Source organism: Panthera leo, chromosome A1, assembly GCF_018350215.1.
Source record: "Panthera leo isolate Ple1 chromosome A1, P.leo_Ple1_pat1.1, whole genome shotgun sequence".
NCBI classification, from domain to species: Eukaryota; Metazoa; Chordata; class Mammalia; order Carnivora; family Felidae; genus Panthera; species Panthera leo.
Window position 1 is genome coordinate 131,861,265 of NC_056679.1, and position 27,320 is coordinate 131,888,584.

The 27,320-nt window shown below is 36.7% G+C and overlaps 2 protein-coding genes across 4 annotated transcripts in view; one reads left to right on the plus strand and one right to left on the minus strand.

Annotated features, from left to right (window-relative positions):
* The window catches only part of SREK1IP1 (SREK1 interacting protein 1), a 41,329-nt gene extending 35,863 nt beyond the window's left edge, over positions 1-5,466 (minus strand). Inside the window, exon 1 of the mRNA XM_042940167.1 lies at positions 5,302-5,466. Within this exon, the coding sequence (XP_042796101.1) occupies positions 5,302-5,314 (13 nt within the window). The 5' untranslated portion in view covers positions 5,315-5,466. The remainder of the gene's footprint in view (positions 1-5,301) is intronic.
* A 245-nt stretch (positions 5,467-5,711) lies between these two features.
* Positions 5,712-27,320, plus strand: part of CWC27 (CWC27 spliceosome associated cyclophilin) — a 194,722-nt gene continuing 173,113 nt past the window's right edge. For 2 of the 3 annotated variants that reach the window (XM_042940192.1, XM_042940199.1), the window contains exons 1-6: positions 5,712-5,971; positions 13,642-13,738; positions 20,748-20,860; positions 23,592-23,735; positions 25,396-25,494; positions 26,129-26,232. In XM_042940192.1, the coding sequence (XP_042796126.1) occupies positions 5,930-5,971; positions 13,642-13,738; positions 20,748-20,860; positions 23,592-23,735; positions 25,396-25,494; positions 26,129-26,232 (599 nt within the window). In that variant the 5' untranslated portion in view covers positions 5,712-5,929. The remainder of the gene's footprint in view (positions 5,972-13,641; positions 13,739-20,747; positions 20,861-23,591; positions 23,736-25,395; positions 25,495-26,128; positions 26,233-27,320) is intronic. The other variant, XM_042940181.1, reaches the window with a different exon arrangement.

The following is a 27,320-nucleotide window of genomic DNA, read 5'->3' on the forward strand; positions in this document are numbered from 1 at the left end:
ATCCCTTTAAGTGATGCAGTTAGCAATTGCAATCACTTCTGTCCATTCTTTTCATTTTTAATTACCTAGATTCAATTAGATTAGATTAGTTCCTTTTAAGCTTTAAGTTTTATATTTGGTTACTCCATTATAGTTCTATCATAATTTGGGAACTCTTAAAGATAACTTCAATTTATTCTGCTTTTAAAATTCAAATTGTAGCGAGGTTGTATATACCACATAGATACAAATACCCATATATGTCTGCTAAAATTGAATGCAAAGTAAAACTCCAAATATTTAAATTTTTCTGATGCTTTATATTAAGAATTCATAGATATAATACTTTCTTTGGGATCCTGAAATATTTTAATTCTCTGTGAATTTAAAAAATGGGTTAAAGGAGATCCTTGGATGGATCTCCTAAGCCTTAGTGGCTCAGTGAGGTAAGTGTCTGACCCTTGACTTTAGCTCAAATCATGATTCATGGCTCCCGTTGGGCTCTGCACTAACAACATGAAGCCTGCCTGGGATTCTCTCCCTCTTCTCTCTGACCCACTCGTGTGCACTCTCCCTCTCTCTCTCAAAATAAATTAAAAAAAAAAAAAAAAGAGGATCCTTGATGTAAACATTTTGAAAGAGCAGATGTCCTCATCTTTAGTTAAAAATGCCTTCAGAATCATTTGATACTCAAAAGGAGAGATGAAAGTAAATCAAATAATTGCTTATTTTAAGCTACTGACAGGGGACTGCCTGGGTGGTTCAGCTGGTCGAGCCTCTGACTCTCGGTTTCAGCTCAGGTCATGATTCCAGGGTTATGGGATCAAGCCCTGTGTCAGAATCCATGCCCAGCAAGGAGCCTACTTAAGATTCTTTTTCTCTCTCCCTCTGCCAAACTCTCTCTCTCTCTCTCTCTCTCTCTAAAATAAAAATAAATAAACTACTGACATGAAAGAGCTACCATTTAAGTCAATGTATAAAATGCTTTCATCCACTTGCCTCAAAATATAAATAACCCATGAAGGAAAAAAAGGTATAGGTATTATCAGTTTAAGAGACATGAACATTTGAATTAACTAATGAAACAGAATCACAATTACTGTTTAGTCTGTTAACTTTAGTACCAGATTCTGCTCAGCAACAATTCTAGTGAACAACCCTCTAAATTATTACCCAATTATTATTATTTATTATGGGCTTATCTCTGAAACGAATGTTAGAGAAGTCATAAAGATGAATAAAGTCCCTACACTAAAGGAAATACAATATACTAGCTTATCTAGGACAATACATCCACAGCTATAATACATGCTAGAATATGCCACTGTAAAAAACACAAAACTCTACTGGTAAGCAGGAAGAACTGGTAGGCAAGACTTTCATCTGAGAGACTGAGAAGGCTTCCCACAGGTACCTATGGACAGCAAAGGAGGGACAGTGATAACAAAAGCATGTAGGCAGCACGGTACACGAGAGGTTCTGGGAATAGCTGACCAAGTCAGAAGACTGTAGAATGCTTCAGAGGAAAGGTGGGAGGAAAGAGGAGCAAGAGTGATTTGGCCATGCTGAGGAGTGTGCACTTCACTCCAGCAGAGATGGGCACCTCTGGCATCACAACAGTTTAGAAGCGAGAGAAAGCTCAGTCATCAACCCCTTCACTACATACCCAAGGACAGTGAGCCTTGCAAAGGTTAGGTTGCTTGAAGAGAAACACAACATTCACAGTTGGGGACAAGAACTAAATTCTTGGCCCCTAGGAAAGACAGGATCAGATATATGGTTTCGGAAAATTATATCAGCAGCAATGGGCAGCACAGACTAGAGAGAAAAGAAACTATGTGTAGTGTAGTTTTAGAAGTGAAAAGAAACTGGATGCATTATAATTCAGAATTCTTCTCTTACTAAAATGTTATAGTAATGTGTTTTAAAAATTGGACTCACTTTGACATGCCAGATGTATTGTTAATTTGGCTACAGAAAATTCCCTACCTTGGCTATATAGATTTTACTGATTGAGAGAAAAAGAGTTTTTGTGCCAACCACATCAATAACATACACTGCCCCTTGAGCCAGGTCAACTCTCATTGGGGAATGGAGCATCATTAACATGGATGTCAGAACTAATTTCAACAACTGTGAATGGGAAAAGCAATTGTTAAAAGAAAGTAAACTTCACTGGAACCTGTATTTAAATGTCACTTTTAAAATGACAACTAAGAGTCTATGATTTCCCTAAGAAAGTTCACATTTCATTGTGTTGCCTACATAATGGTGTATGCTTACGCTTAATGCTGTGGAAAAACAGCTGAAGTAGGCGACCATAAAATAGAAGAGGCTGATACTCATTTGTGGAAAGTAGCCTCAGCACTTTATAGTCATATTTTGTAGTAATCACTAGCAAGACCACCCAAGAAATGCCATGCTGAATCCATATGAGCATTATACCTAAAAATAAAAGAGCATAACATAATACCTGTCCTTGAGCCCTATTTTTCTTTAATACACTATCTGGATCGATCATCCAAGAAATTATCTTAACATTTTCTGTATCTGTATTTTATAATGGTACTTGCATTGTGCTCTTACAGTGCTGTCATGCCTATTATCTCAATTTTTGCTAGGTTTAAACAGTTTATCCATGTCTTGCTATCCAGCTTAATGACACAATTTAAGATTATTACACTTTGGAGCATCACTATGAATTGGAAGCAAGTTAACCTGTCTATAACACTGGGTTAGGTTTAGAGCAATTTCAATAGGGACTTTTAAAAAATCACTTTTTTCCTTTCTTAAGTTGCCCATTTTCATAACTAGTTTTATGAGGACACAAGCTGTGATACTGTGTCCCCTTAAGTGTCTATACCATCTGGGTGCTCAAAACGCTTGCTCAAGTAATAAAACCAGCTTCGAAAGGTCAACTCTAGATGCAGCCGTGTGGTGCAAAGATCACCAGCGCTGACTTAAATTATCAGGATGCCCAGACAAGCTACTCGGCAGAATGGCCTTTCTCTGCTAGTTCTTTCCATGATGATATTCTCCAGGCTTCAGCCACAGAGCTTCCCTTCACATTCTACACTGCTAACATAGTCACTGACAAAGGTCTTAACACCTGCTTCATGTGTGGATGACATTCTGGCTTCTTTCCTAAGCTACAAATTCTATCTCTCACTGCATATTAGATGTTTCAATTTGTATGTCTGACTACACCTCAACACAGAGCCCAAATTGAAATTATCATCATCCCTCTAAAACCTGCTCCTTCTCAGGTGTTGCCTATATTAGTAAAGAGTCTCACCCAACTGCCTAACAGTAAAACCCAAGTAGACCTCACTTCCTGTCTTACCTACCTACCCTGAATCAGTCACTGATTCCCCGTGATTCTACCAGCAAAAATGTGTCTCCAATCTATGGGCTTCTCTCCCTTCCTGACACCACACGTGAAGTATCATCATAACTTACCAGAATTTAATTGGTGACTTTAACTCCAAACTATCATCCTTCCAATCCACTGTGCAGCCAAAATGTTCTTTCCGAAATATGAATCGGTTTAAAAATGCTGAAATGGCATCCCATAATCCTTGGGAAAATATCCAAACTATCTGTCATGGCTTCCAAGGTCCTTTAAGAGCTGGAAACCACCTTGTAAATTATCCTACATGGCAAGATGAGTAAGTGCATGGGGACTAGAAGAGTCAGACTGCTTACCTACAAGATATCCCTGAACAAGCAAGGCACTTAATTTCTTTGTCCCTCAGTATCCTCATCTATAAAATGGAAATATTAATACTTATCTCACACTGTGGACATGAATGTTAAATGAGATAAAATACAATGGCTTGACACAGTGTGTGACACATTTGATACATAGTAAATGCTATTGACACATCTGATACATCAGTAAATATTAGCTACTGTCATTAACTCTCCAGTTAATTTCTCACTTCTCTCCCATTTGTATTAGGAGTTCCATCTATTGGGAGCATCTATTATCTCCTTTTCATTTACATATCCCTCTGGCTGCAACTTCCCCTCCCATCAATCCAACCCTCCTGGAATCCTTTAAGGCTCATCCTAAATGCCACATCCTCTGTAAAGCCCTTCTGTCTCCGTAGGTGCCCTTACAACGTGCTCCTGAAGGCTCTGTATTTTCCCTGCCATGCATTTGTCCGACTTTCTGGTACTTCCTCTCCACTGCTAAATTCTAAGTTCTGTGTGAGGAGCCACTGTCCTGTTCACCACTGTATTCCCAATGCCTAGCACACTGCCAAGCACGCCCTTAATAGTCACGGTGGTGTGGATGAATGAGTGTATCTTTCCTCTCTCACACAACCCCTCTCCTCTCCAAACTGCAGTGGTAACAAAAGTGCAATATTCCTATAACAGTTATCTGTAAAATACACTTCAGGGAAGGCTGCCACCGAACAAACGCCGTCAGATAATACTGGGAAGGGCAGGTGAAAACAAAGTTAGGGGGTTCTGAACCACAGCACTTCTCAGAGCCTTTCATACCCTGAAGTGCACTGTGAACCTCCAAGTCGTGTGTGCTTGAGCGGGTGGGGTGGGGGTATAATTCTCAAAATACCTCCTACAACCAGTGTTCTTCCGAACACACCGTCGCAGAGCTGATGTAAGGAGGTGCCCTCCCCGACCAGGACTTCCAAGCAAGCGGGTAGTTGTGGACGGGGAAACCTCTAAAGCACTTCTTTCGCAGGGTGCACTGTTTTTACGTCGGTAGTCAGTGGACACAGAATCTGCGCTCTGGAAGAACCCACAGACATCGAGTAATAAATCTTCTTTTCCAAATGCACGAAATGAGGCCCAGAGTGGGAGAGCGACTGGTCCACGGCCACACAGGAACTCCATACAATAGGAAGGGAGAGGAGAACCCCGGACGCCAATTTGGTCCCCGGGACTTCCACTACAAACAGTGCCTCTTGGATCCTGGGGTCCGTCAAGTGCTTGCACCTCAATTCTATTTTCGAGCTATCCCAAAGTTAGGTCAGTTTTTCTCGGCTACCTCCTAGGCCTACAGTTGCTGCCCCTCCTCCCCCACCTCCCCCCACCACACACTTTCCCTGCAAGCCTTCCAGCACAGCCGGAGCCTGGCTGGGGCGGGGGGGGGAGATAGTTTCTGTCTTCCTTCTTCCCTTCAGAGATTATCTCTGGAGTGTAAACTTTTTCGTGTAGAACAAACGAACCTGTTAATTTTAACGCCTCCGCCTAAATCCCCATGGGCGCTACTCCCTACCCCCAGCGCACCCCAACCTACCCTACCCGCTCCTTTCCTCGGCTAGACCCAGGGGCCCTGCCGTCCGTCTTCACCTGGGACTGCCATTGCGCTGGTAAGAGGGGTCGCAGGAGCCGTAGGCTTTCGAGAGTACGCTCGCCTCCCGCCTGCAGCGAGGACCACAAACGGCGAGGGCGGCCTCTTCCTCCGACCGGCGCCGCCGTACTTCCCTGCCAGTCGGGGAAGGCCTCTGGCGATAGCGGAACCAAGTAACGATGATGCAGTTTCCGGGGGAGTCATATTACAGAACACACATGGTCCGAACCATTGCTGCCAGCCCCGGGGGTGGAGATAAATGAAACCTGCACATACATGTACTGAAGTAAACAACACCAACATTTATATATCCTTTTGTAAAAGTGTAACACAAATTGAGTTAACCTGCAGGTGCTTAATAATCTTTTTTCGTTTCCTGGAGGCCATTGGAACCCCCCTTCTTAGGATTAGCGGTGCTCAGGCCCAGGAGCAACATGGCGGCGTCCGTGAGGGACTAGTTTTGGGAAAAGGTAGTGCTTGGTGCCGCTCATTTTGGGACATTGACAAACTGGAGCTTTCTGCGACCACCCGATTGAAGGAAGCGTGCCACTGATAGGTGGACTGCTTTAGTGATCGGCTCTCCGTTCTCACTCCCAATTAGGAGCGGAGTCCTGAGCACTGAGCAGCATGAGCAATATCTACATCCAGGAGCCTCCCACGAATGGGAAGGTGAGAGCCTCATCTACGGTACCTGGGCTCCCCAAAGTGATACCTCACCCATTAAGGGAGTTTTGGGGCGTTAGGGTTGGAAAAATCACAAAATGTCTTATCCGTTACTCTTGCCTCTGGACAGGATTGCACCGAAAACCACCTACTGACACCTCTCGGCAAATACTTTGAGAAAAGTCCTCAAATGGAGATTTCTCCAGTGTCTGGCCACATTTCTTGCTTCAGCCTAACACATTCTAGGGCGTTTTCTAGGGCCTTTGGTAGAAACCTAGGTATATTTAAAATTGTGATTTTTGTTTTTCTTAACTTGTAAATCGCTCTTTCTCCATTCATTCTACAATCATGTATTGAATGCCTAGTAGTCACCAGGCACTGTACTAGGTGCTGGGGACACAAAGATGGATGGGAAAGGTCTAGCTGTTGCCCTAGAAGAGCTTATGGTTTTGTTTGGGAGGTAAGCAGGTAAAGAAAAACCTTCTGATAAGTCCAATAGGCATGCTTATGGAGAGAGGAAGTCTAGTGCTACGGTAAGTACTAAAAAATGAGCCACTGAGGAAGGAGAGAAAAGCTTCGTGGAGGAGGTATCTTTTGAGCTGGTCTTAAAACATGAAAGTAGAGAATGAGAAATGTTTCCACATTAGAATGGGAGAATGATTTCCTGATTGATTTAATGGTCAAGGTATGGCAGTTCCCATCAAAGACTTTTATATGCAGTATGAGGCAGAGGAGTCAATAATGGAATAAGTATCACTGGGATTCTTAAACTGTGAGCTAGTCTCACCACATATGAAATGCGATGGACCAACATAGCGGAGAAAACAGTGGGACTGAAAGTACTTAGTTGAGGAGCGTGTGTATTGCTCAGTCGGTTAAGCCTTTGACTGGGCTCAGGTCATGATCTCACAGTACTTGAGTTGAGCCCAATGTCAGGCTCCGTGCTGACAATTCAGAGCCTGGAGCCTGCTTCAGATTCTGTCTGTCTCTCTCTGCTCCTATCCCGCTTGTGCTCGCTCTCTGTCTCAAAAATAAATAAACATTTTTTTTTTTTAACTTTAAAGCACATAGTTGAATTAGGATAAACTAAATTTACATCAGATACGATTCTGTTGCATGACTATATCACAATTTATGCAATCTTTTGTTGATCAACATTTTGTAATTTAATAAGGCAATATGAAAACAAAAACAATAATGCTCTAATTGATATCCCCACCAAGAATTTTAGTGGGTGTTTTGAGATGGGACATTCTTTTAATTCTTTGCTGTGTGAACTTCTCCTTACTCATCTGTATCTCACATCATTGTGAAAACTCAGAATACCTACCTCGTCATATTTCCAGATGTTTTTTGAGGGTGATATCACCCTCAGTTAATAAACACTAGTAGAGAATAAAAATATTGCCCATCCTGCTAGTCTGGGCCTTCACACTTATTATTCCTTTCTTTAGTACACTCTGGCCTGCTCAAATGTCACCTTGGCAGAGAGGACTTTTCTGTTTACTCTATAAAATCACAAACTCCATTCATGTCCTGCATTCCAACATTCCCTGCCCTTTCCCTCTTCAGTTTTTTCTGTGTACTTACTAGTTATTGTTTATTGTGTCCTCTGCCTCCCATTCTCCTCCCCATAGAATGCAAGCACTATGATGGCAGGGACTGACATCTAGAATGGTGCTTGACACATGGTAGGAGGAGTTCAAATATGTACTGACTGATTCAATGAATGGATTGATTAATATTTTATTTCTCTTAAGTTAAAGTATTAAGCATCAGTGACTTTGAGGTTATATTGCTGCTGATCAAGGGAAGATTTAGTTGTTTTACTCTGGAAGGAAGATTTGACATGGTCATAAAGAGGAAAACCTTTAACAAAGATACATGCCTGAACAGGAGATCTTTCATTCAACAAATATTTATCTAGCAACTAGCACATGCCAACCTCTATGCTAGGTTTTAGGAATACAAGGGAAAGGAAAACCAGCATTGTCTCTAATATGGAGTCAGTTGAGTGAAATGTACATTCACCAAATAATCATGTAAATAAGTACATGCAAACTGATAAATACTGTCCTTCTGAGAGCACTTGGGTGGCTCAGTTGATTGTCTGACTCTTGGTTTTGGCTCAGGTCATGATATCACAGTTGTGAGACTGAGCCCCTTGTCAGTCTCCGTACTGAGTGTGAAGCTTGCTTGGAATTCTCTCTTACTTTCTTTCTCTCAAACTAAACTAAAAAAACAAAAAAAAAAAAACAAAAAAAAAAAAACAAACTATCCTTCTGAAACAGAATTGGGCTTACAGAGAACATCAGGCATAGCCAAAATTTCCTTCAAACACAGTTGGGGATTTTTTTTTTTTTAAGATAAGGCCAGTTGAGGACATTGAAGCTTCAAAGTTCTGTACCATAGAGAGCACATGGCAAGAATTTGGGCCTGGAAGGAATTTAAACAGATACAACAATATGTTTTCTCAGTGAATGTTTGTTTAGTGCCTATGCTGTCTAATGCTACATTAGGTACTAAAAGGATTAAGAGATATTCAGAATAAATGGGACAAAGTTCCTCCCTTCAAAGAGCATAGTATCAACCTGGGAAGTAATTGACTTATCATATCAGTGGTTGTTTATAAGTTGTGCTGTGTTTTGTTGTAATTCTGGCCTCTGAAGATGACACACAGAAATGTACCACTTGATAGAATTGTCTTTATACACTCAAGATGAAATTTCTATGTATTATGATCACTTAATTTAAATTGCATATTAATATTCTCTTTTTTTGAGAGAGAGAGAGAAAGAGAGAGAGAGCATGAGTGAGTGGGGGAGGGGCAGGGAGAGGGAGAGAGAGAATCCTAATCCCCCACACCCAGCACAGAGCCCCACTAAGGGCTTGATCCTGTGGCACTGGGAGCTCATGATCCTGTGGCTCATGACCTGCGCCACAATGAAGTTGGACACTTAGCCGACTGAGCCACCCAGGCGCCCCAATAAAACGTTTCTTACGAATAAACATTTATTGTGGCTCCATGATCTCATGGTTCATGAGTTCGTGCCCTGCGTTGGGCTCTGTGCTGTGACAGCTCAGAGCCTGGAGTCTGCTTCTGATTCTGTGTCTCCCTCTCTTTCTGCCCCTTTCCCACTTGTGCTCTGTCTCTCTGTTTCAAAAATAAACAAATAAAAATTAAAATTTAAAAAAAGAAACATTTTATTATCAAAGTATTGCCTTATTTTGAATCTTTAAGAAAGGGAGCACCAATACTTGACAAAATAGTGATGGCCAAAAGAAATGTATGGAGGAAGGAGCCATGTGCCTTCTTTATAAATTCAGTAGCTTATCAGTGGAAAGAGTAAGAAACTCTGGTAAACAAGGTAGCCCAACTGTGTATGCATTCTTTTTACTGGGTGTAAGTTGACTATGGCCAAAAATATTATAGAAGAAGAATAATTACAACAATAGTAGCTACCATTTTTTGAACATTTACTATTTGTCAGGTAATGTTCTAAGCAGTCTATGTGTAATAAATCATTTTGTTCTCACAAGAAACCTATGAGGATATTATTTTCCCTGTTTTAGATAATAAAGTTGAGTCACAGATATGTTAGATAGCATGTCCAAAGTAAAAAACTTCCTTACCCTTTGTAAGTGCAAGGGTCAGTCAGTACTGGAATTTGAGCAGCTGACTCTAGAACCTGTAAAGGGAGGGATGGTGTGCATTAGTTTATTCTTTAGAGTAGTGGTTTCTAAACCAGTGAGTGCACACTTCAGGGACTGTGCAAAACCATCATGAGATGCAAAGAGAAAAGCTACATTCTTCTGCTTGCATTTATCGTTTCCTTTGTGTAAATGTAATCTTTTTTAAAATATTTTTTAAATGTTTTTATTTTATTTTTGAGACAGAGAGAAACAGCATAAGTGGGGGAGGAGCAGAGAGAGAGGGAGACAGAGAATCTGAAGCAGGCTCCAGGCTCTGAGCTGTCGGCATAGAGCCCGACATAGGCCTCAAACCCACAAACCGTGAGATCATGACCTGAGCCAAAGTTGGACGCCTAACTGACTGAGCCACCCAGGCGCCCCTAAATGTAATCTTTTATATATAAAAAGGAACATATAAATTCATTTACTTAGTCACTTTTTATATGTCATGATGTAATTTTTCCTAATATCATGCTAAATGGATTACATTTCATTGTTAATATGGATTAACTAGACCAGCCCTCACAGATTTCATATTCAAAGTAATATTAATAATGTAAACATAAGCAAACCACAAGAAAATGGTAGACCTGATGCCTCAACATGGGAAGTATGTAAAAAATTAGAAATTATTATGAAAATTATTTGAAATACGGATTTCTATTTATTGTTAATGATGAACTTTGTCTTAAGTGTATATTGTGCCTTGGCATATTTATCAGTAAGAATATAAAGCCATTGTCATTTTCAAGACATTTAAAACGAAGTGAGTAGAACAGGAAGATGGATCTCTACAATTTGAAAGCAACATTATGTTAAGTGAAAGAAGCCAAATACCAAAAGCCACACATTGTATGATTCCATTTTTATGAAATATTCAATAGACAAATTCATAGATACAGAAAGTAGATTAGTGTTTGTCAGGGCCTTGAGTAGGAAGAAATAGGGAGTGACTGCTAATGGGTTACAGGGTTTCTTTTGCAGGTGAGGAAATGTTCTGGAATTAGATTGTGGTGGTGGGAAAAGTCTGGATTATACTAACAAATGCTTTAAAAGGGTGAATTGTTTGGTATGTGAATTATATGTCAGTAAAGCTGTTGTTTTTTTTTTTTTTAAGTTTCATTATACCACTGGTAAAGAAGAATAAATTAAGAAATATTTTAAAATACTGTTTTTATGTAATGCTTTGAAATGTTTATCTTCTGTGACTCTTTCAGTACTAGAGTAATACAGTACTACATGTATTTAAACGTACTTATTTGGGAACTCTGTGTTCCAATTCCTTACCTCCCTTCCCACTTCCCTTTTCCTCTTCGCTAATAGGGATGCACACTCTGAAAAAGTTGGAGATCACTGTATTAGAGTTGCAAGGAAGGGAAGACATGTCAAGGGTCCCTTTAACAGTAGCATTTTATTTCAAGTATACAAGGGGATAATAGGTAGGACAGGATATTGTCTTTTGAGATATACTGTACTTTTAAGATTGGGATGGACACCAGTTTTCATGGAAAACCAGAAGGTATTACCCACTGTTATAGATACAGTCTAGGGAGTTATTCAGCCAACTCAGTTTGCATCCCAAATATATACCTTTCAAGAAACTGAGAAACCAGCTGGGTTGGTTTGTCATGATAGAGTATTTATTTTACACATAGTTTCATGCCGTGCCAAGTTAGAAGGCCTTACCTTCATGAGCTGGTAGAAAGGAGACTTTGAACGGATTCCATGTACTGTAGATGATGATTTTAAGACATACCATTTTAGTAACATATACAACCCAGAATTAGATTAGGAATGTTTTGTTTTAAATTAGGAATTGCATGATTTTGAACGAGCAAGTAGAGTGTTGGTATATAAAAAGATAATTGTAAAATTGTCTCATAGTGTCACAATTTCATAGATTCATTGTTCTTTAGTTTCTTAATTTGCTATACCAATTTTATTGGAAGGAAAGCTGCAAGAAACTTTCTTAATTAAAGCAAGTTTAAATGACTGATTTTTAAATGAATAAGTTTTTCTGATTAATAAAGGCATATGCTGCTTTTTCTTAAATCTTAAATTATTTCTGAAATTGCTGTTTGGAAGATATAAATGTAGGGGCGCCTGGATGGCTCAGTCAGTTAAATGTCTGACTTCAGCTCAGGTCATGATCTTGTAGTTCATGACTTTGAGCCCCATGGGTTCTGGGCTGACAGCTCTGAGCCTGGAGCCTGCTTCAGATTCTGTGTTTCCCTCTCCCTGCCCCTCCCCAACTCGCATTCTGCCTCTCTCTCTCTCTCTCTCTCAAAAGTAAACAAACATTAAAAAAAAAGGAAAGATATAAATGTATAATGACTTGTACTGAATGAATATTTTTACTGAAATATAGTTAACATACAGTGTTATATTAGTTACAGGTGAACAGTATAAGGATTCAATAATTTTGTACAATTTTCACTGTCATCAAAGTAAATGTACTCTTAATCTCCTTTATCTGTCTCAACCCCGCCTCCCCTATGACAACCACCAGTTTGTTCTTAGTTTTTAAGAGTCTGCAGTTTGTCTTTTTTCTTTGTTTCTTAAATTCCACATACATGTGAAAACATGGTATTTGTCTTATTGTGTCTGACTTGTTTCACTTAGTATTATTTTAACATCTATGTCCATCCATGTTGCTGCAAATGGCAAGATTTCATTCTTTTTATGGCTGAGTAATATTCTATTGTGTATGTGTGTGTGTGTGTGTATATATGTGTGTGTGTGTATATATGTATATATGTATATATATGTGTATATATGTATATGTATATACAGTGTGTATATATATACGTATATACACACATATATGTGTGTGTATATATGTGTGTGTATATATAAACATACTATCTATATCTATATCTATATCTATATATCTGTATATTTATATATATTCCACTTCTTTATCCATTCATCTATGGACAGACACTTGCGTTGCATCCATATCTTGGCTATTGTAAATTATGCTGCTATAAACACAGGGGTGTATATATCTTTTCAAATTAGCGTTTTTATTTTCTTAGGGTAAATACCCAGTAGTGGAGTTAATTATATGGTAATTCTATTTTTAATTTTTTAAGTAACCTCTGTACTGCTTTCCACAGTGGCTGTACCAGTTTGCATTCCCATCAACAGTGCATGAGGATTCCTTTTCCTCCACATCCTTGACAACATTTGTTATTTCTTGTCTTTCTGATTCTAGCTATTATGACATGTCTAAGGTGATATCTCATTGTGGTTTTGATTTGCATTTCATTGATTATTTGCATTGGTAATGATGTTGAGCATCATTTTATGTGTCTGTTAGCCATCTATATGTCTTCTTTGGAAAAATGTTTATTCAGGTCCTCTACCCATTTTTAATCGTGTTGTTTGGGCTTTTTTTTTTTTTTTTTTTTGGTATTGAGTTGTATAAGTTCTTTATATTTTTTATATTAACCCTTTATCATATATATCATTTGCAAATATCTTCTCACATTCATTAGGTTGTCTTTTCATTTTGTTGATTGTTACCTTTGCTGTGCAGGAGCTTTTTATTTTGGTATAATCCCAGTAGTTTATTTTTGCTTTTGTTGCTCTTGCCTGAGGAGACATATCTAGGAAAATGTTGCTAATGCCCATGTCAAAGAAATTACTGTCTGCCTTTTCTTCTAGGAGTTTTATGGCTTCAAGTCTCACATTTAGGTCTTTAATCCATTTTGAATTTATTTTTATGTATGGTATAAGAAAAGTAGTCCAGTGTCATTCTTTTGCATGTAGCTGTCCAGTTTTTTCAGTACCACTTATTGAAAAGACTGTGATATCCCTGTTATAATTTTTTTAGTATAACAAGAAAAGCCCAGCAAGTTTTTAAAATTTTAACTTTAAAATTGAAATTCACTAATGGATGCTTCATTTTAAGCAGCAATTCAACTGATTATTAAACCAAAATGATAATTTAATATAATGATGTTATATTCTTTCCATAGGTTTTATTGAAAACTACAGCTGGAGATATTGACATAGAGTTGTGGTCAAAAGAAGCTCCCAAAGCTTGCAGAAATTTCATTCAGCTTTGTTTGGAAGGTAAAAGTGTATCTTTCCACAACATTGAAGTCTGTTGTTAAATAGTGGTAATGAGTGATAGGAGTGGGTATGAATGATATGGTGTTGAGCTGTTGTGTCAGGAAATGGATAGAGGAGATAAAGATTGTCTTTCAAATAAATCTTTATATCTTTAGCAGAGAAATTTATCTCACCAAATAAAACTTTGATCCTTTTTGATCTTCTTGCCTGTTCTGTACTTCTTTCTTTCATCCTCTAAATAAGAGTACTCCCTATGATTGCCCCTAGATCTCCACTGTCTTTACTCTTCATTTGTTACTTCTCTCCAAATGACTGTCAGATTTAGAATTCCAGCCATTTCCTCTTGTCTTAGCTGTAATTTACATGTCAAAATGACTAGTGGACTTTTCTACTCCAATCTTCCTCTGTCAGCTATAGCTAAACCACACTGCCTTGACTTTCACCTGCATGATTATGATTGTCTTTTACCTGGTCTTTCTATCTAATCTCTTTACCCTTTTATTTATTCATCTGGTATTTGAATCCTCAGACAGCTTAGCTTCCTAGCTTTTCAACTTGGTTCATTGCACTAAATAACTATATGGTTTCAGTTGACTATTATTTTATTTCCTGAGCAGTTCCTTCTTGTTTCCACTTTCACACATATCCACATACCTCCTTCATGTCCTCAGTCTTCTTTTTGGAATACTTTTTCTTTCCTTCCTTATTGTTTACAAGTCTACCCACTTTTTAATCTCTGTCCAAAATTCTGCTTTCTCCACGAAGCCTTCCATCCAGGATTCAGTGATGTCATTATAGATGTCTCTAGTCTGTTTTTAGACTGAGTCACAATTTGACTATTTTTCTTTCAGTAAACTTTGCAGAATTATATCCACTTGAGTGTTTTCTCCTTCAGAATATTCCCTTATAGAACTAAACATTCTAAACATTTTTGCAACTTGTTGGCTTTGACAATACTTTGCATATGGTTTCATATATCTCCTGTGATGGCAAATCATTGTCTTTCTAAGTTATACCTGATTTGTAGAGACAGACAAGGTTAATTAAGTATCAGAAAACAGCATTTTGAGTCAAAGGCAGGGTGTGAAAGATAATTCAATATAACCAGTAGAAGGGTACAGCTAGAGCTTTCCAAATAGATAATAATTACACAAATAGATAATTATCAGGGGAAGATTTAAGGTATAAAAATACCCAGAGCCTCCCCCCCCGCAAAAAGAAAAAAAGAAAAAGAGAAGGACATCTGTGAAGACCATTATTAATAATTGCTATGGCAGGCAGGAAGGAAATTGAGTCAGACAGGTAGTACAGTCAGAGAAGCCTCAAATTACTATCAACAGAGTCGAGAAACACAGTAGACACAGAAAAGTCAGACTTGTTTCTGGAAAGAAGTTTTGAAGACTCAAAAGCTCAAATTTTACAGGGGAAGACTGGAAGTACAAAAACATTAGAAAGAATGAATGATAATTAACAATCCATGACCAGGTGAATGGAAGAAACAGAAAACATCTGGATATAATATGACAATGAAGAAGAAATAAAGTTCTTAAGTTAGGTCATGATGAAACTTAATTGGAACAACAAAAATTATTCCCCTTTATAGAAGAATATGTGGAGAAAGAGAATAGAAAAATCATAAGAAAAATAACTACAGCAATTCTCTTAATTGAACAGGTGAGAGAGAGAATTATTACTGCAAATGCTAACAAGAAGCCTGAGAAGGCTAACTGAAATGAAGATACTCCCAAATAAAGTCAAGTTTTTAAAATATAATTTGGAGAACCTCATTTAATTCACTAATTCTGTTACTTAAACAAGTCATGATATGTCAAGATCTTTTAACATTCATATCAGTATTTTTTTCAAAAAGGGATGATTTCCAGAATTAAAAAAGAAATAAGTAAAAACTAGGAAGGTGGAGCCAGATATGGCTCCCAACTAAAATGCTGTTCATAGCGGAAGTTCTTAGTCTTTTTTCCCCCCAGCTTTATTGAGGTATTATAGACAAATAAAAATTGTATATATTTAGGTTGTACATGATTTTTTAAAAGGTGTACAAGTGTGTACTATACATATACACTGAAATGATTATCACAATCAAGTTAAGTAACGTATCCGTCACCTCACAGTTACGAGTGTGTGTGTGTGTGTGTGTGTGTGTGTGTGTAGTGAGAACACTTGAGATCTTTTTTCTTAGCAAACTGCAAGTATACAATACAGTATTTTTAACTATACTCACCATGTTGTACATTGAATCCCCAGAAGTTATTCGTTTTATATTTGAAAATTTATACCTTTTGACCAACATATCCCGATTTCTCCCACCTGCCAGCACCTGGCAACCACCATTTTACTCTCCAGTTCTATGAGTTTAACTTTTTTAGACTCCACATACAGAATTTGTCATTCTGGTGTCTGGGGGATGTCTTTAGTTTTTATGGAAATGAAAGATGTAGAATTACACAGTCTTACTCTTGGATTTCAGGTTTTGTGGAATAGTTAGGTGAATATTTAAAGGTGAGTGAAATTTTTAAAAAATAGGTTTAAAAAGAAGGAAAGGGAAGCTTGTTGCTTTTGATAGTTTTGTTGGTTCCTCTGAAGTATGAGAAAGGAGTAAAATTTTAGGTTGGCAAAACAAAGTGGGAAGCAGAAAGAGAAGTAGTTAAGAGAATCAAATTTTTTATGCTTTATGTGACTATTAATTTCTTTATTTCTATTTTACCTCAGATTTACTCTTAAAGATCTATTCTTGAGGTGTTTGAGTGGCTCCGTTGGTTAAGCATCTGACTCTTGATTTCAGTTTGGGTCATGATCCCAGGGTCATGGATTGAGCCCCACATTGGGTTCCAGGCTCCAAGCAGAGCTTGCTTGAGATTCTTCTCTTTCCTTCGGCCTTTCTTCTCCACTTGTTCTTTCTCTCTCTCTCTCTCTCTCTCTCTAAAATAATAATTTAAAAAAAGTTAAAAAAAGGTCTATTCTTTATCAGTCATCTTTATCCCCTACCTCCTATTCTTTAGAAGTGACCATCATAAGTATAAATTAAGAGGTTAAAAGAAATACCTTTATAAAACTAAAATATTTGTTTCAAAAAATCCAAAGAGGCCAAAATAAACAGGGCAGACAGGCAACAAAAGGAGTTATAAATAAAAAGTGATTAATGATAATGTTTATAAAATTAAACACAAACACCAGATTCTAGAAAAATATACATAAATCACTTAAAAGTGCAAATGTAAATTTCTATATGGTACTCGGTAGAAATATAATTAGATAAAGTGTACCATGGTACCCATACATTGTACAGCCAGAAATAAAAACTCTAATGGCAAATACCGGAACCACAGAGGCCAAATAGGAACTTTATTTCATATTTAAGATACATGAAAATGTCTTTCTTCAATAGTGAAGAAAATTTAGGAAGATATTACCAGACATAATGAAATGAGAAAATCACTTTCTTCACAATACTTATGGAAATGATACATAAAAACATTTAAGAAGAAAGTCAAATAAACATTATTGCATGCCACAAAATCTATTATAGTACATAGTAAACTATAAAGACAACCATAAATGCATTGTCAGCAGTGATATGAATAAGTTACATGGAAATAGAAATGATGGATATGGAGATTTTGTAGAATTTTGAAATTTTAGCCATGGTAGATTATAAAATTATGGTGTAGAGTAATTATAGAAAATTCCTACTCAGTATATATGGTATTATAATTTCATTCATCCAACAGGAATATAATTAGGAATATAAAAAGGAAAAGCTTAAAGTAAAAAGCCAATATTACTAAAAGATTTAATAGGAAAAAGGAGTAAGATGGGTTATTTTAAAATTGGAAAGCACAAATAATAAAGATCTCTTTCATATCCCCCTTCCCTCACATCTAATAGATTTCTGAGTCTTATTCTAGAGAATTCTTAAGTATGTACCTCTCAGTAGAAGTCACAGTCATGGTTTACTCTTGGGACAATAGTTGCTCCCTGTCCCTCCAGCCTTGTCACTTCCTTCTAGTCCATTCTCTATACTGGGAGTTTGATCTTTTGAAAAAGCAGATCTGATAAAAAAAAAAAGTTGATTGGTTGCATATTATGGACCTAAAGGATTATTATCATTTTCTGATGTAGACTGGGTCATGTTGCATATTTAAACGAAATAGAATTTAAACGAAAATATTAAAGTTTGACCTCACATTTGTGTTGAACTTGAAAGTTTATAGATTGCCTCCACATTATCTTATTTAGTCTTCAGAACACAGTGAATTAATTTATAATATTAATTTTATAATGAGAAAATTATGTGTACAGCATGTGGATGATAGTTAATAATGCTGTATTGCATATTTGGAAGTTGCCGAGAAAGTAGATCTTAAAAGTTCTCATTGCAAGAAAAAGGAATTTGTTACTATGTGAGGTGATGGATGTTAACTAGACTTATTATGGTGATTATTTCACAATATATGCAAATAGTAAATCATTATGTTGTCCACCTGAAACCAATGTGATGTTAAATGTCAATTGTATCCCAGTGATTTAAACAGAGGGAAAAAAAAAGAGGGGCATCTGTGTGGCTCTCAGTCAGTTAAGCATGCTACTGTCGGTGTTGGTTTAGGCTCAGGTCGTAATCTCACAATTCTGTGAGTTTGATCCTAGAGTTGGGCTTTGCGCTAGCTGTGCGGAGGCTCTTTGGGATTCTTTCTCTCTCCTTCTCCCTGCCCCTTCCCCACTCGCATTATTTCTGTTTCTCTCGAAATAAATATAAAAAAATAAAAAGAGGGGAAAAAATAAATGGAGTTTAAGGCTTCTCAGCTAGCAAAAGCCAAGACTCAGAACAACTCCTGCATGCTGCATACAGAGTTAACCTGAATAAATGGTTACTTAAGGGTATAGGAGAGATACTTTTAGACCTCTTAGTTTTTAGTTTCTATTTGTAACCAAGGAGCACTTGTTTGCACTGGAGACCTCTTGCGCACACAGCCCAACAACTTCACTGGGAGAAGGGTTTGAAAAAATCAGTTGTTTCTCCTTTCTACTTCTTCCTATCTATCCTCTATACTGGATACAGTTGTTAGATTACATATTAGATTTTTTAAAATATGGATTTTATATTCAGTTATATCTTGCAAATGTAAATAATTATGAGGGTGCCTGCAAGCCACTATATCATAGTACTTTATGAATTATGATAAACCACATTCTTGTTTTGACTTATGAAGTGTCACTGAGTATCTATGTAATAGGTACCTCATGAATTCTATCAGTAATTTTTCAGTACAGTGCCTGGCCCACGGTAGGCACTTGATTTGTATTTGTCATTATATGACTTAGGCTGTGTTCAGGTGCAAGTAGGAAAAGACTCCTTTCAATGTTATTTACATAATAAAGACATTCATAATCCTGTACCACGACAAGAAAACTGATGTCAGGCAGTTCTGCAGGCTCAGCGAAGCTTTCAGGAAATTCTGCTTTTCCCATCTTTCTCTTTGCGAGCCTCAGCGTGTGACTGAGCTAGGCCTACACTCAGTAATTGACTCCACCTCAGTCTAGTCTGTTGATAGTTGGGTTTTGTTTGATTTTACAACAATAATAGAGTCTGTTTATCCAGCACTTACTTCAGGGCTACACCTATATTCTACATAAATTTTCCTCTTGTACTCACCTGATTAGTTCATATAAGTTCAAAACTAGTTTGGGTGAGATAAAAATAATTTTTTTTTCCTTTCATTCAGGGATCTTTTATAAAAGAGGTGAAATGTACATAACATGAAAGTAATCATTTCAAAGACAATTCAATGATATTTAGTATATTTGCTATGTTACACAACCAGCACCTCTGTCTAGTTCCAAAACAGTTTTATTATCCCAAAAGAAAACTACTCATTAAGCAATCACTTCCACTTCTCCCCTCTCTCCTCCCCTGACAACCACCAATCTGTTTTCCATCTCTATGGATTTACCTATTCTGGATGTTTCATATAAATGGAATCATATAATATATGACTTTTTGTGTGTGGCTTCTTTCACATAGCATAGTTTTGAGCTTCATCTATGTTGTAGTGCATATCAGTATTTCATTCCCTTCTTTGAGTAATCTTCCACTGTATGTAAATACCTCATCTTGTTTATTCATTCACTCATTGATGGACATCTGGATTGTTTCTTCCTTTTGCAGTTGCGAACGGCACTGCTGTGAACATTCATATACAAGTATTTGTTTAGTACCTGTTTTCAGTTTGGGGGGTGGATATATTCATAGAAGTAAGATTGATGGATAATTCTGTGTTTAAATTTTGTAGAGCCATCAAACTTTTCCACAGTGCCTGTATCATTTTACAACCCAACACGCAATGTACAAGGCTCCAGTTTCACCACCTCTTCACTAACACTTGCTGTTTTCCTTTCCTTTGGATGATAGCCATCCTAGTGGGTGTGATGTGGTATTCATTGTGGTTTTGATTAGCATTTCCCTAATGACTAATGATATTGAGAATCTTTTCTTATTCATATTGTCCATTGTTGCTACTTCTTAATATAAACTCCCTGATTCAGTCAAACCCTAATTTTTGCCATTTTGCTCTCAACAACTTCTTTGCTTATGATTTACCTCACTGAGATGCCATGCTTCTCCCACATGCAACTTCTTTTCCTTGGTGAAGTCTCCCTCGTGATTTTAGGTTCCCGATAATAAGTACTATTAGGAGATCATATGTGATCTCTCTTGTATATTAATAGCTTCCAAATAATATATTTATGTATAAACTGTAATGCAATTTGAGAGACTCCTGGAAATAAGTACAACACAACAACAGTCATGCTTTTTTGTAGAAATTGTGCTGTTTTGAGTAGGCATTTTATAATAAGTAGGGAAGAAAAGGTTTGGGTTTAGGAGCCTATTTAGCATTCTGGGGGGGGGGGGGAATCTTGTGACTCTAATTATATTAGCTCTGATAGCTATATACTTCACTTTAGACTTTGCTAAATTATTTTAAATTTCTTTCAGCATATTATGACAACACCATTTTTCATAGAGTTGTACCTGGTTTCATAGTCCAAGGGGGAGATCCTACTGGCACAGGGACTGGTGGAGAGTCTATCTATGGAGCCCCATTCAAGGTGAGACTGAATTTTTATTGTTATTTATTTGCAAATCAATTTGGATTCCTTAATTGAAAATCACTGTGCCCCTGGTGAAAAAACTACATTTCACATTACTGCACAAAATCTGGTATTTATCACATGTTAGGGATTATAAGGGATAAGAGCAGCACTTACCCTATCAAGCATTCTTTCAGAGTTGTCTTATTGCTAATTTTTTGCTAGATTGAATTCAGGTAGAGCTAATGGTGGTAGTAAGGAAAATGTGAGTCAGAAAAAAAGACTACATAACATAATTCTTGATAGCTGACTGTATCTGATATCTACAACTCTGTAAAAAGGTTTTAGAACATTTCATATGCCATTTTATTTTAAAATATTTTATTTAATACTGTATGGAATTTATATTAATCTGCTTGGACTGTTACAACAAAATACCATTGACAAGGTGACTTAAACAACAGGGATTTGTTTGTCACAGTTCTGGAGGCTAGGAAGTACAGATCAGCTTGCTGGCATTCAATTTCTGGGGAAGATTCTCTTCCTGGCTTGTCAACGGCTGCCTGCTTGCTGTGTCTTTACATGGTAAAGAGAGTGAGCTCTGGTGTCTCCCTCTTTTTATAAGGACATCACCGCTATTGGATTAGGGCTTCACACTTACGACATCATTTATCCTTTATTATCTCTTCATAGGCCCTGTCTCTAATACAGTCACACTAGGGGTTACAGCTTCAACCTATGAATTCTGGGGAGACACAATTTGGTCCAATGCAGAATTCATTCTTAATTGTGCACAGTAGACCCCTGTAGTGGAAAATGCATTACACAACAGGAAATCACAAAGGGACAGAAGAAAGAATTAGCATAAAAAGTGTTAGAAAAAAGTGTATTAATCAAAAATAGGTCAGTGATGGGGCACCTGGGTGGCTCAGTCTGTTAAGCATCTGATTTTGGCTCAGGTCATGATCTTACGGCTCAGCTTGTGAGTTCTGAGCCCCGCAGCAGGCAGGCTCTGTGCTGACAGCTCAGACCCTGGAGCCTGCTTCAGATTCCGTGTCTCCATCTCTCTCTCTCTGCCCCTCCCCTGCTTGTGTGTGTGCGCTCTCTCTCTCTCTCTCACTCTCTCAGAAATGAATAAACATTTAAAAAAAATTAAAAAAAGAATAGGTGAGTGATTTGTTAACTGCCAACACAGAACTAAAAAGAAAAAAAGAGTTAATGTCCTAGTTAAGGTATTAAAATCACAGAGGGTTCAAGTAAACACTAAATGTTGTTGTTTTTTTTTATCTGATGGTGCTAATATCATGTTCTTTGAATGAGTAAACATCATTAGTTCTTGAAGTAAGAGAATTTTTGAAGACATCATGTTTTTACTAATGAGATAGAGGGTCTGGAGTTTCTTTTAATTTTTTACTGGGTCACTGTGTGATTCTTGAGAACAACACTTGAACTGTTTGCTTTAATTTCCAGATGATAATGGCCTTAGAAAATGAGGAATGGTTATAATAAAAAAGTCTCAAATGTCACTATAAAAACTATTTTGTATTTTACCAAATTGAGATGTCTCCGGATTTTGGAGCTTCCATCTAGTAGGAAGCATTCCTTTATTCTGTTATTCAGTGTAACAGAATAGCTCTTTTGGACAATTTCCTTCTAAATTGAGATTTTTGCCTATTATGTCCAGGTAATATGGTTACTTTGTTAAGTTTTTCAGTTAGGTCATTTTTCATGGGGTATACAGAGTTAGGACTCTTTGAGTTCAAATCTTTGACAATTATTTATTAAGGAAAAATAACTTTCTTTCTGAAAAGCACTGATTACATAACATGGCTATATTATAAATGAGTCTAGCATCAGGCCTGGAATGAAATTCTGTTAACAGAGAGACTAATGTAGGTTATGGAGCCCTCCCATAGCAAGAAATTCACCTTAGAAAGGCTTGCTCTTGCTCTTTGGAAAACTGGCAAATGGGACCAGTGCTTGTTCAGAAAAGATTTAACAAAGACCTGTAAAAAACAGAGTTAAAACAATTTATAGTAGTTTCCTTGAACTAAAAACCAAGAAGAAAGCAATTTTTTCATGACCTTTAGAACAGAGTGGGGAAGGGCAGTAGTTGAAGACTCTGCCGTGATTCAAAGGTAGGTTTTTTTGGAGAAAAAAATAGAAGGTTCTAAAAAGTTAGATTACTTTGAGGGATGTGAAGAAAAGGGGAATGAGTTTGAAATCACTTACCCTTTGAATGTCTTCTTCTGTGTAAATATGGGCAGCTTTCCCATAAAATAGGCTAAATTTGTGGTTGTGTATATTTAGAAGATAACTTCCAGGCTAGTGAAGTCAAGTTTAATAGCATCGAGGGAATAAATACTGGATTTGCTTATACTTGAAAATCAGTTTGGGGCGCCTGGGTGGCTCAGTCGGTTGGGCGTCCGACTTCAGCTCAGGTCATGATCTCACTGTCCATGAGTTCGAGCCCCACGTCGGGCTCTGTGCTGACAGCTCAGAGCCTGGAGCCTGCTTCCGATTCTGTGTCTCCCTCTCTCTGGCCCTCCCCGACTCACACTCTGTCTCACTCTCTCTCTCAAAAATAAACATTTAAAAAAAAAAAAAAAAAAGAAAAGAAAATCAGTTAAATAAAACTGTAGCATTTTTGATTAGAAGTTGTATAGAACCTTGTTTACTGACTATGAAGGTCCTTATAACTGAGATCATTCACTAAACTTTTTTTTTTTTTTTTTTTTTAATGCTTCAGGATGAATTCCACTCACGGTTACGTTTTAATCGGAGAGGGCTGGTTGCCATGGCAAATGCTGGTCCTCACGATAATGGCAGCCAATTCTTCTTTACACTGGGTCGAGCAGATGAACTTAACAATAAGCACACCATTTTTGGAAAGGTTTGTGTCCAGTTATCTTCAGCTTCTATGATACATATGGCCAACTTATCTAGGAGTTGCCCTCATAAAAATATTCCCTGGGTTATTTTTTTATTATTTCTAAAAATGGTGGAATATATCCACAGTGAGCTATGAAGGACCATCTGAACTTTATGTGTGTATGTTTCAAATAAGTCATTGATTATAACTTTAAAATTTTCCTTTTTCTAAAACATACCGATGGTATTAGCTAATGCATCACTCAGCTAATATTATTTCTACATTCTTAGAAACCTAGGCATTATCTAGGTAACAAGATTTAGTAGTTTTAAGTTTTCCTTAAAGTGGAAATTGTGTTAACATTAAAACTTTTTACCTGAAATACTACTTTGAATAGGAGCTATTTAATCCTGCTCACGTTTAGCATCATATGAGGGAATATCACTTCCGTAGAATTTTGAACCGTTTTGTTTAAAGGAGGATTCTGACCGTTTTGTTTTCTCACTTTCTCTTCTAATTCCCACATTCCCACATGTGTTAAGTCTTAGGCATGTTACATATCCCTAGTGTATCAGCTCCCTCTGCTGGTTCAGTAGGAATGGTTTCCCCACAGCCTAGATGAAACTGGGTTTTCTGATGATGAAGAGGAAAAAACAAACTGAGCACAACTGGAAAACTGGTATTGCTTTAAAACTCCTGAGAAATGTTGAATGTAAGGACTCATGCTGAAAACACGTAGTACAATATTGTTGCTTAAAACTTAACAACGTAGGTTAAGAAATAAGCATTGGCACATTTGAACCACTCCAGCACAGGTTATCTGATGTTCAACGATTTTCCTTCCTGTTATTAAAAAAAAAAAAAGTAACAGCATATAATAAAATGAGATTTAGGTTGTCATAGTGAACCACTTTTTACAATTGCTATTATATACCTTTCGCACTGGAGACAAAGTATAGCTTAGTGATGAGAATTCAGAAAGGCCAACACTGTCGCTGTGTAACTTCTTTGAATCTCAATGTTCTTCTCTAGATAAGGAGTATAAGGACCTGTATTTAGGATGTTTATGAGGATTAAACAAGATAATATCTGTAAAGCACTTCCACGTGTTCTTATTTGCTTGTTCTGCCCAATTCTAAAATCTAAATTTATTATTTTTTTTAATGAAAAGTTGTCATTCAGTAGGAGGTTACCTGGCACTATATTTTTATTTTTAATGAAAACTGATATTATATATATATTGGAAATTTCATAAAAATGTTATCAAGGGATTGAACTCCATTTCTCCTTTTCCCCCTTAAGATTAAGATGAAATTGCTTTATTTGCATTATCACTACATATGCTCCTATATAAAAATATGAAATTTCCTTTTAGTTATTGAAAAAAATATTTTCAGAAGTCTTCCTTTATTTCAAAGATGAATATAGGGGCGCCTGGGTGGCTCAGTTGGTTAAGGTCCAACTTTGGCTCAGGTCATGATCTCGCGGTACGTGGGTTCCAGCCCCACGTTGGGGTCTGTGCTGACAGCTCAAAGCCTGGAGCTTGCTCGGGTTCTGTGTCTCCCTTTCTCTCTGCCCCTCCCCCACTCACGCTCTGTCCTCTCTGTCTCTCAAAAATAAATAAACGTTAAGAAAAATTCAAAGAATAATTATAATAGTTTGCAGTTTTCTTATCTGATAGGTTACAGGGGATACAGTATATAACATGCTACGGCTAACAGAAGTAGACGTTGATGAGGAAGAAAGACCACGCAATCCACATAAAATAAGAAGTTGTGAGGTAGGAGCATGATTTCTAAGATACAGTGCTTAATTGATCATTTAAAAGAAACTGATTATTAGTATTTTAAACTAATGGATGGAGGCTTTATACTAAATCAATAGTACAACTCAGATTTTGTCTGTGTAATTTAGGTGCAATTTCTGATTAAGAATTTTTTTTTTTAATTGAAGGTTTGACTTCAAGGATGAGACTTTAGCTGATAATCCAATGCATGAAAAGCTTGATTTACAGTGGAAAGTTAGAGGAATTAGACTTATTTAGCTGAATGAAGTAACTTCCTAAGTAATTTAAGAGTGATCCTTCATTGAGGAAGCAAGGTCCTTAAGAGCATTTGATTTGGGGTCAAAACCCTTGAGTTTGTCTTCCTTACTAGATATTAAGGTTTCTTGAATATTTTTCCTCTTTATAAAATAAGGATAAAATATACTCTACTTAATTGCACATAAGATTATTGAAAGAATACAATGAGACCATGTAAGTGGAAGCACTTTATGTAGTATATATATTAGACTTATAATAGTTATGTGAGCAAAAAATATAAATGCTAATGTCAACATAACATAAATATTGGTCTTAATTTTTTGTGAAGTTTTAAAAAATGGAATAATGTTTTCAAAATATTTTTTCATAGGTTTTGTTTAATCCTTTTGATGACATCATTCCCAGAGAAATAAAAAAGCCAAAAAAAGAGAAACCAGAGGAGGAAGTAAAGAAATTGAAGCCCAAAGGCACAAAGTAATCATAATAGAAACATTTTTCTTCAGATTGAAAAGCTGAAGAATTCATTTAATTCATTTTATTTCCTTTTGTAACAACTGTCTACTAGTGAAGGGGGAGGCCAGTGTGGGCCAGGAAGATATCTGAATTATGCGGTTTTTCCTAAAAATTCACTTCTTATATTTAAAAACTGTATATAACTTGAACTTAATCTGAAGAAGTATTGTGTCAGCTGTCTATATGAAATCTGTATTAATAAACAGATAAATATTTATGATCACTATAGCAATTATTTATATAAATGAGTTGAGAATTTTTGTTTTTTTTACTAATTTTTCAATTAATATATGCTCAGTATAAAGAACTTGGAAAGTAAAGTATGAATGATATAATGACTGCATGGTTACATAATTTTTCGCTCCTGTGTTGGAGTAAATAAGTTTCAGTATTTTGTCAACAGTATTTTTCACATTATTAGTTTTGTCTATTTTATAAAAATAGATATCACAGAGTCAGATCTCAGCTTAATCTTTTAGATTTCCAGTGTCCATATTAGTTATTTTATTTTATTCCTAAGTGATAGATTCAGACAGTTCTAAGTGTAATCCTGCCTCAGTTTATAAGAAGCAAAATGTGTTAATATTTCTGAGCCCCAGTTTCCCCATCTTGTAAAATGGAGATTATAATTACAACACCTGGTTGTTACGAAGATAAAACAAGAAGAGGAATTTGAAAACACCCAGTGGTATGGGTATTCAATACATATTTGTTTCTTTTTGTGACATCCTACAATATAAGTTAAGTCACTTTTATAAACTGTCAAATATGAGCCACTTTAATAAGCAGTTGATGTCTTGTGGCAAAATAAATTCTTATATAGCTATATATTTGCTCTCCTATTTTTTGATTCATTTATTTTGACTAGTTTATCTCTGAGTGAAAGGTCACTGTCACCATATTCAGATACAGTATTTCATCACTATTATTTATCTTGGCAACAAGCCTGAAAGCTATGTGTTTTTGTTTTTTGTTTGTTTTTAATTCATAGCAAATAGCTTAGGGATGATTTGGTAGTCATTGATTGCATCTAGGTTTTGAAAGAAAAT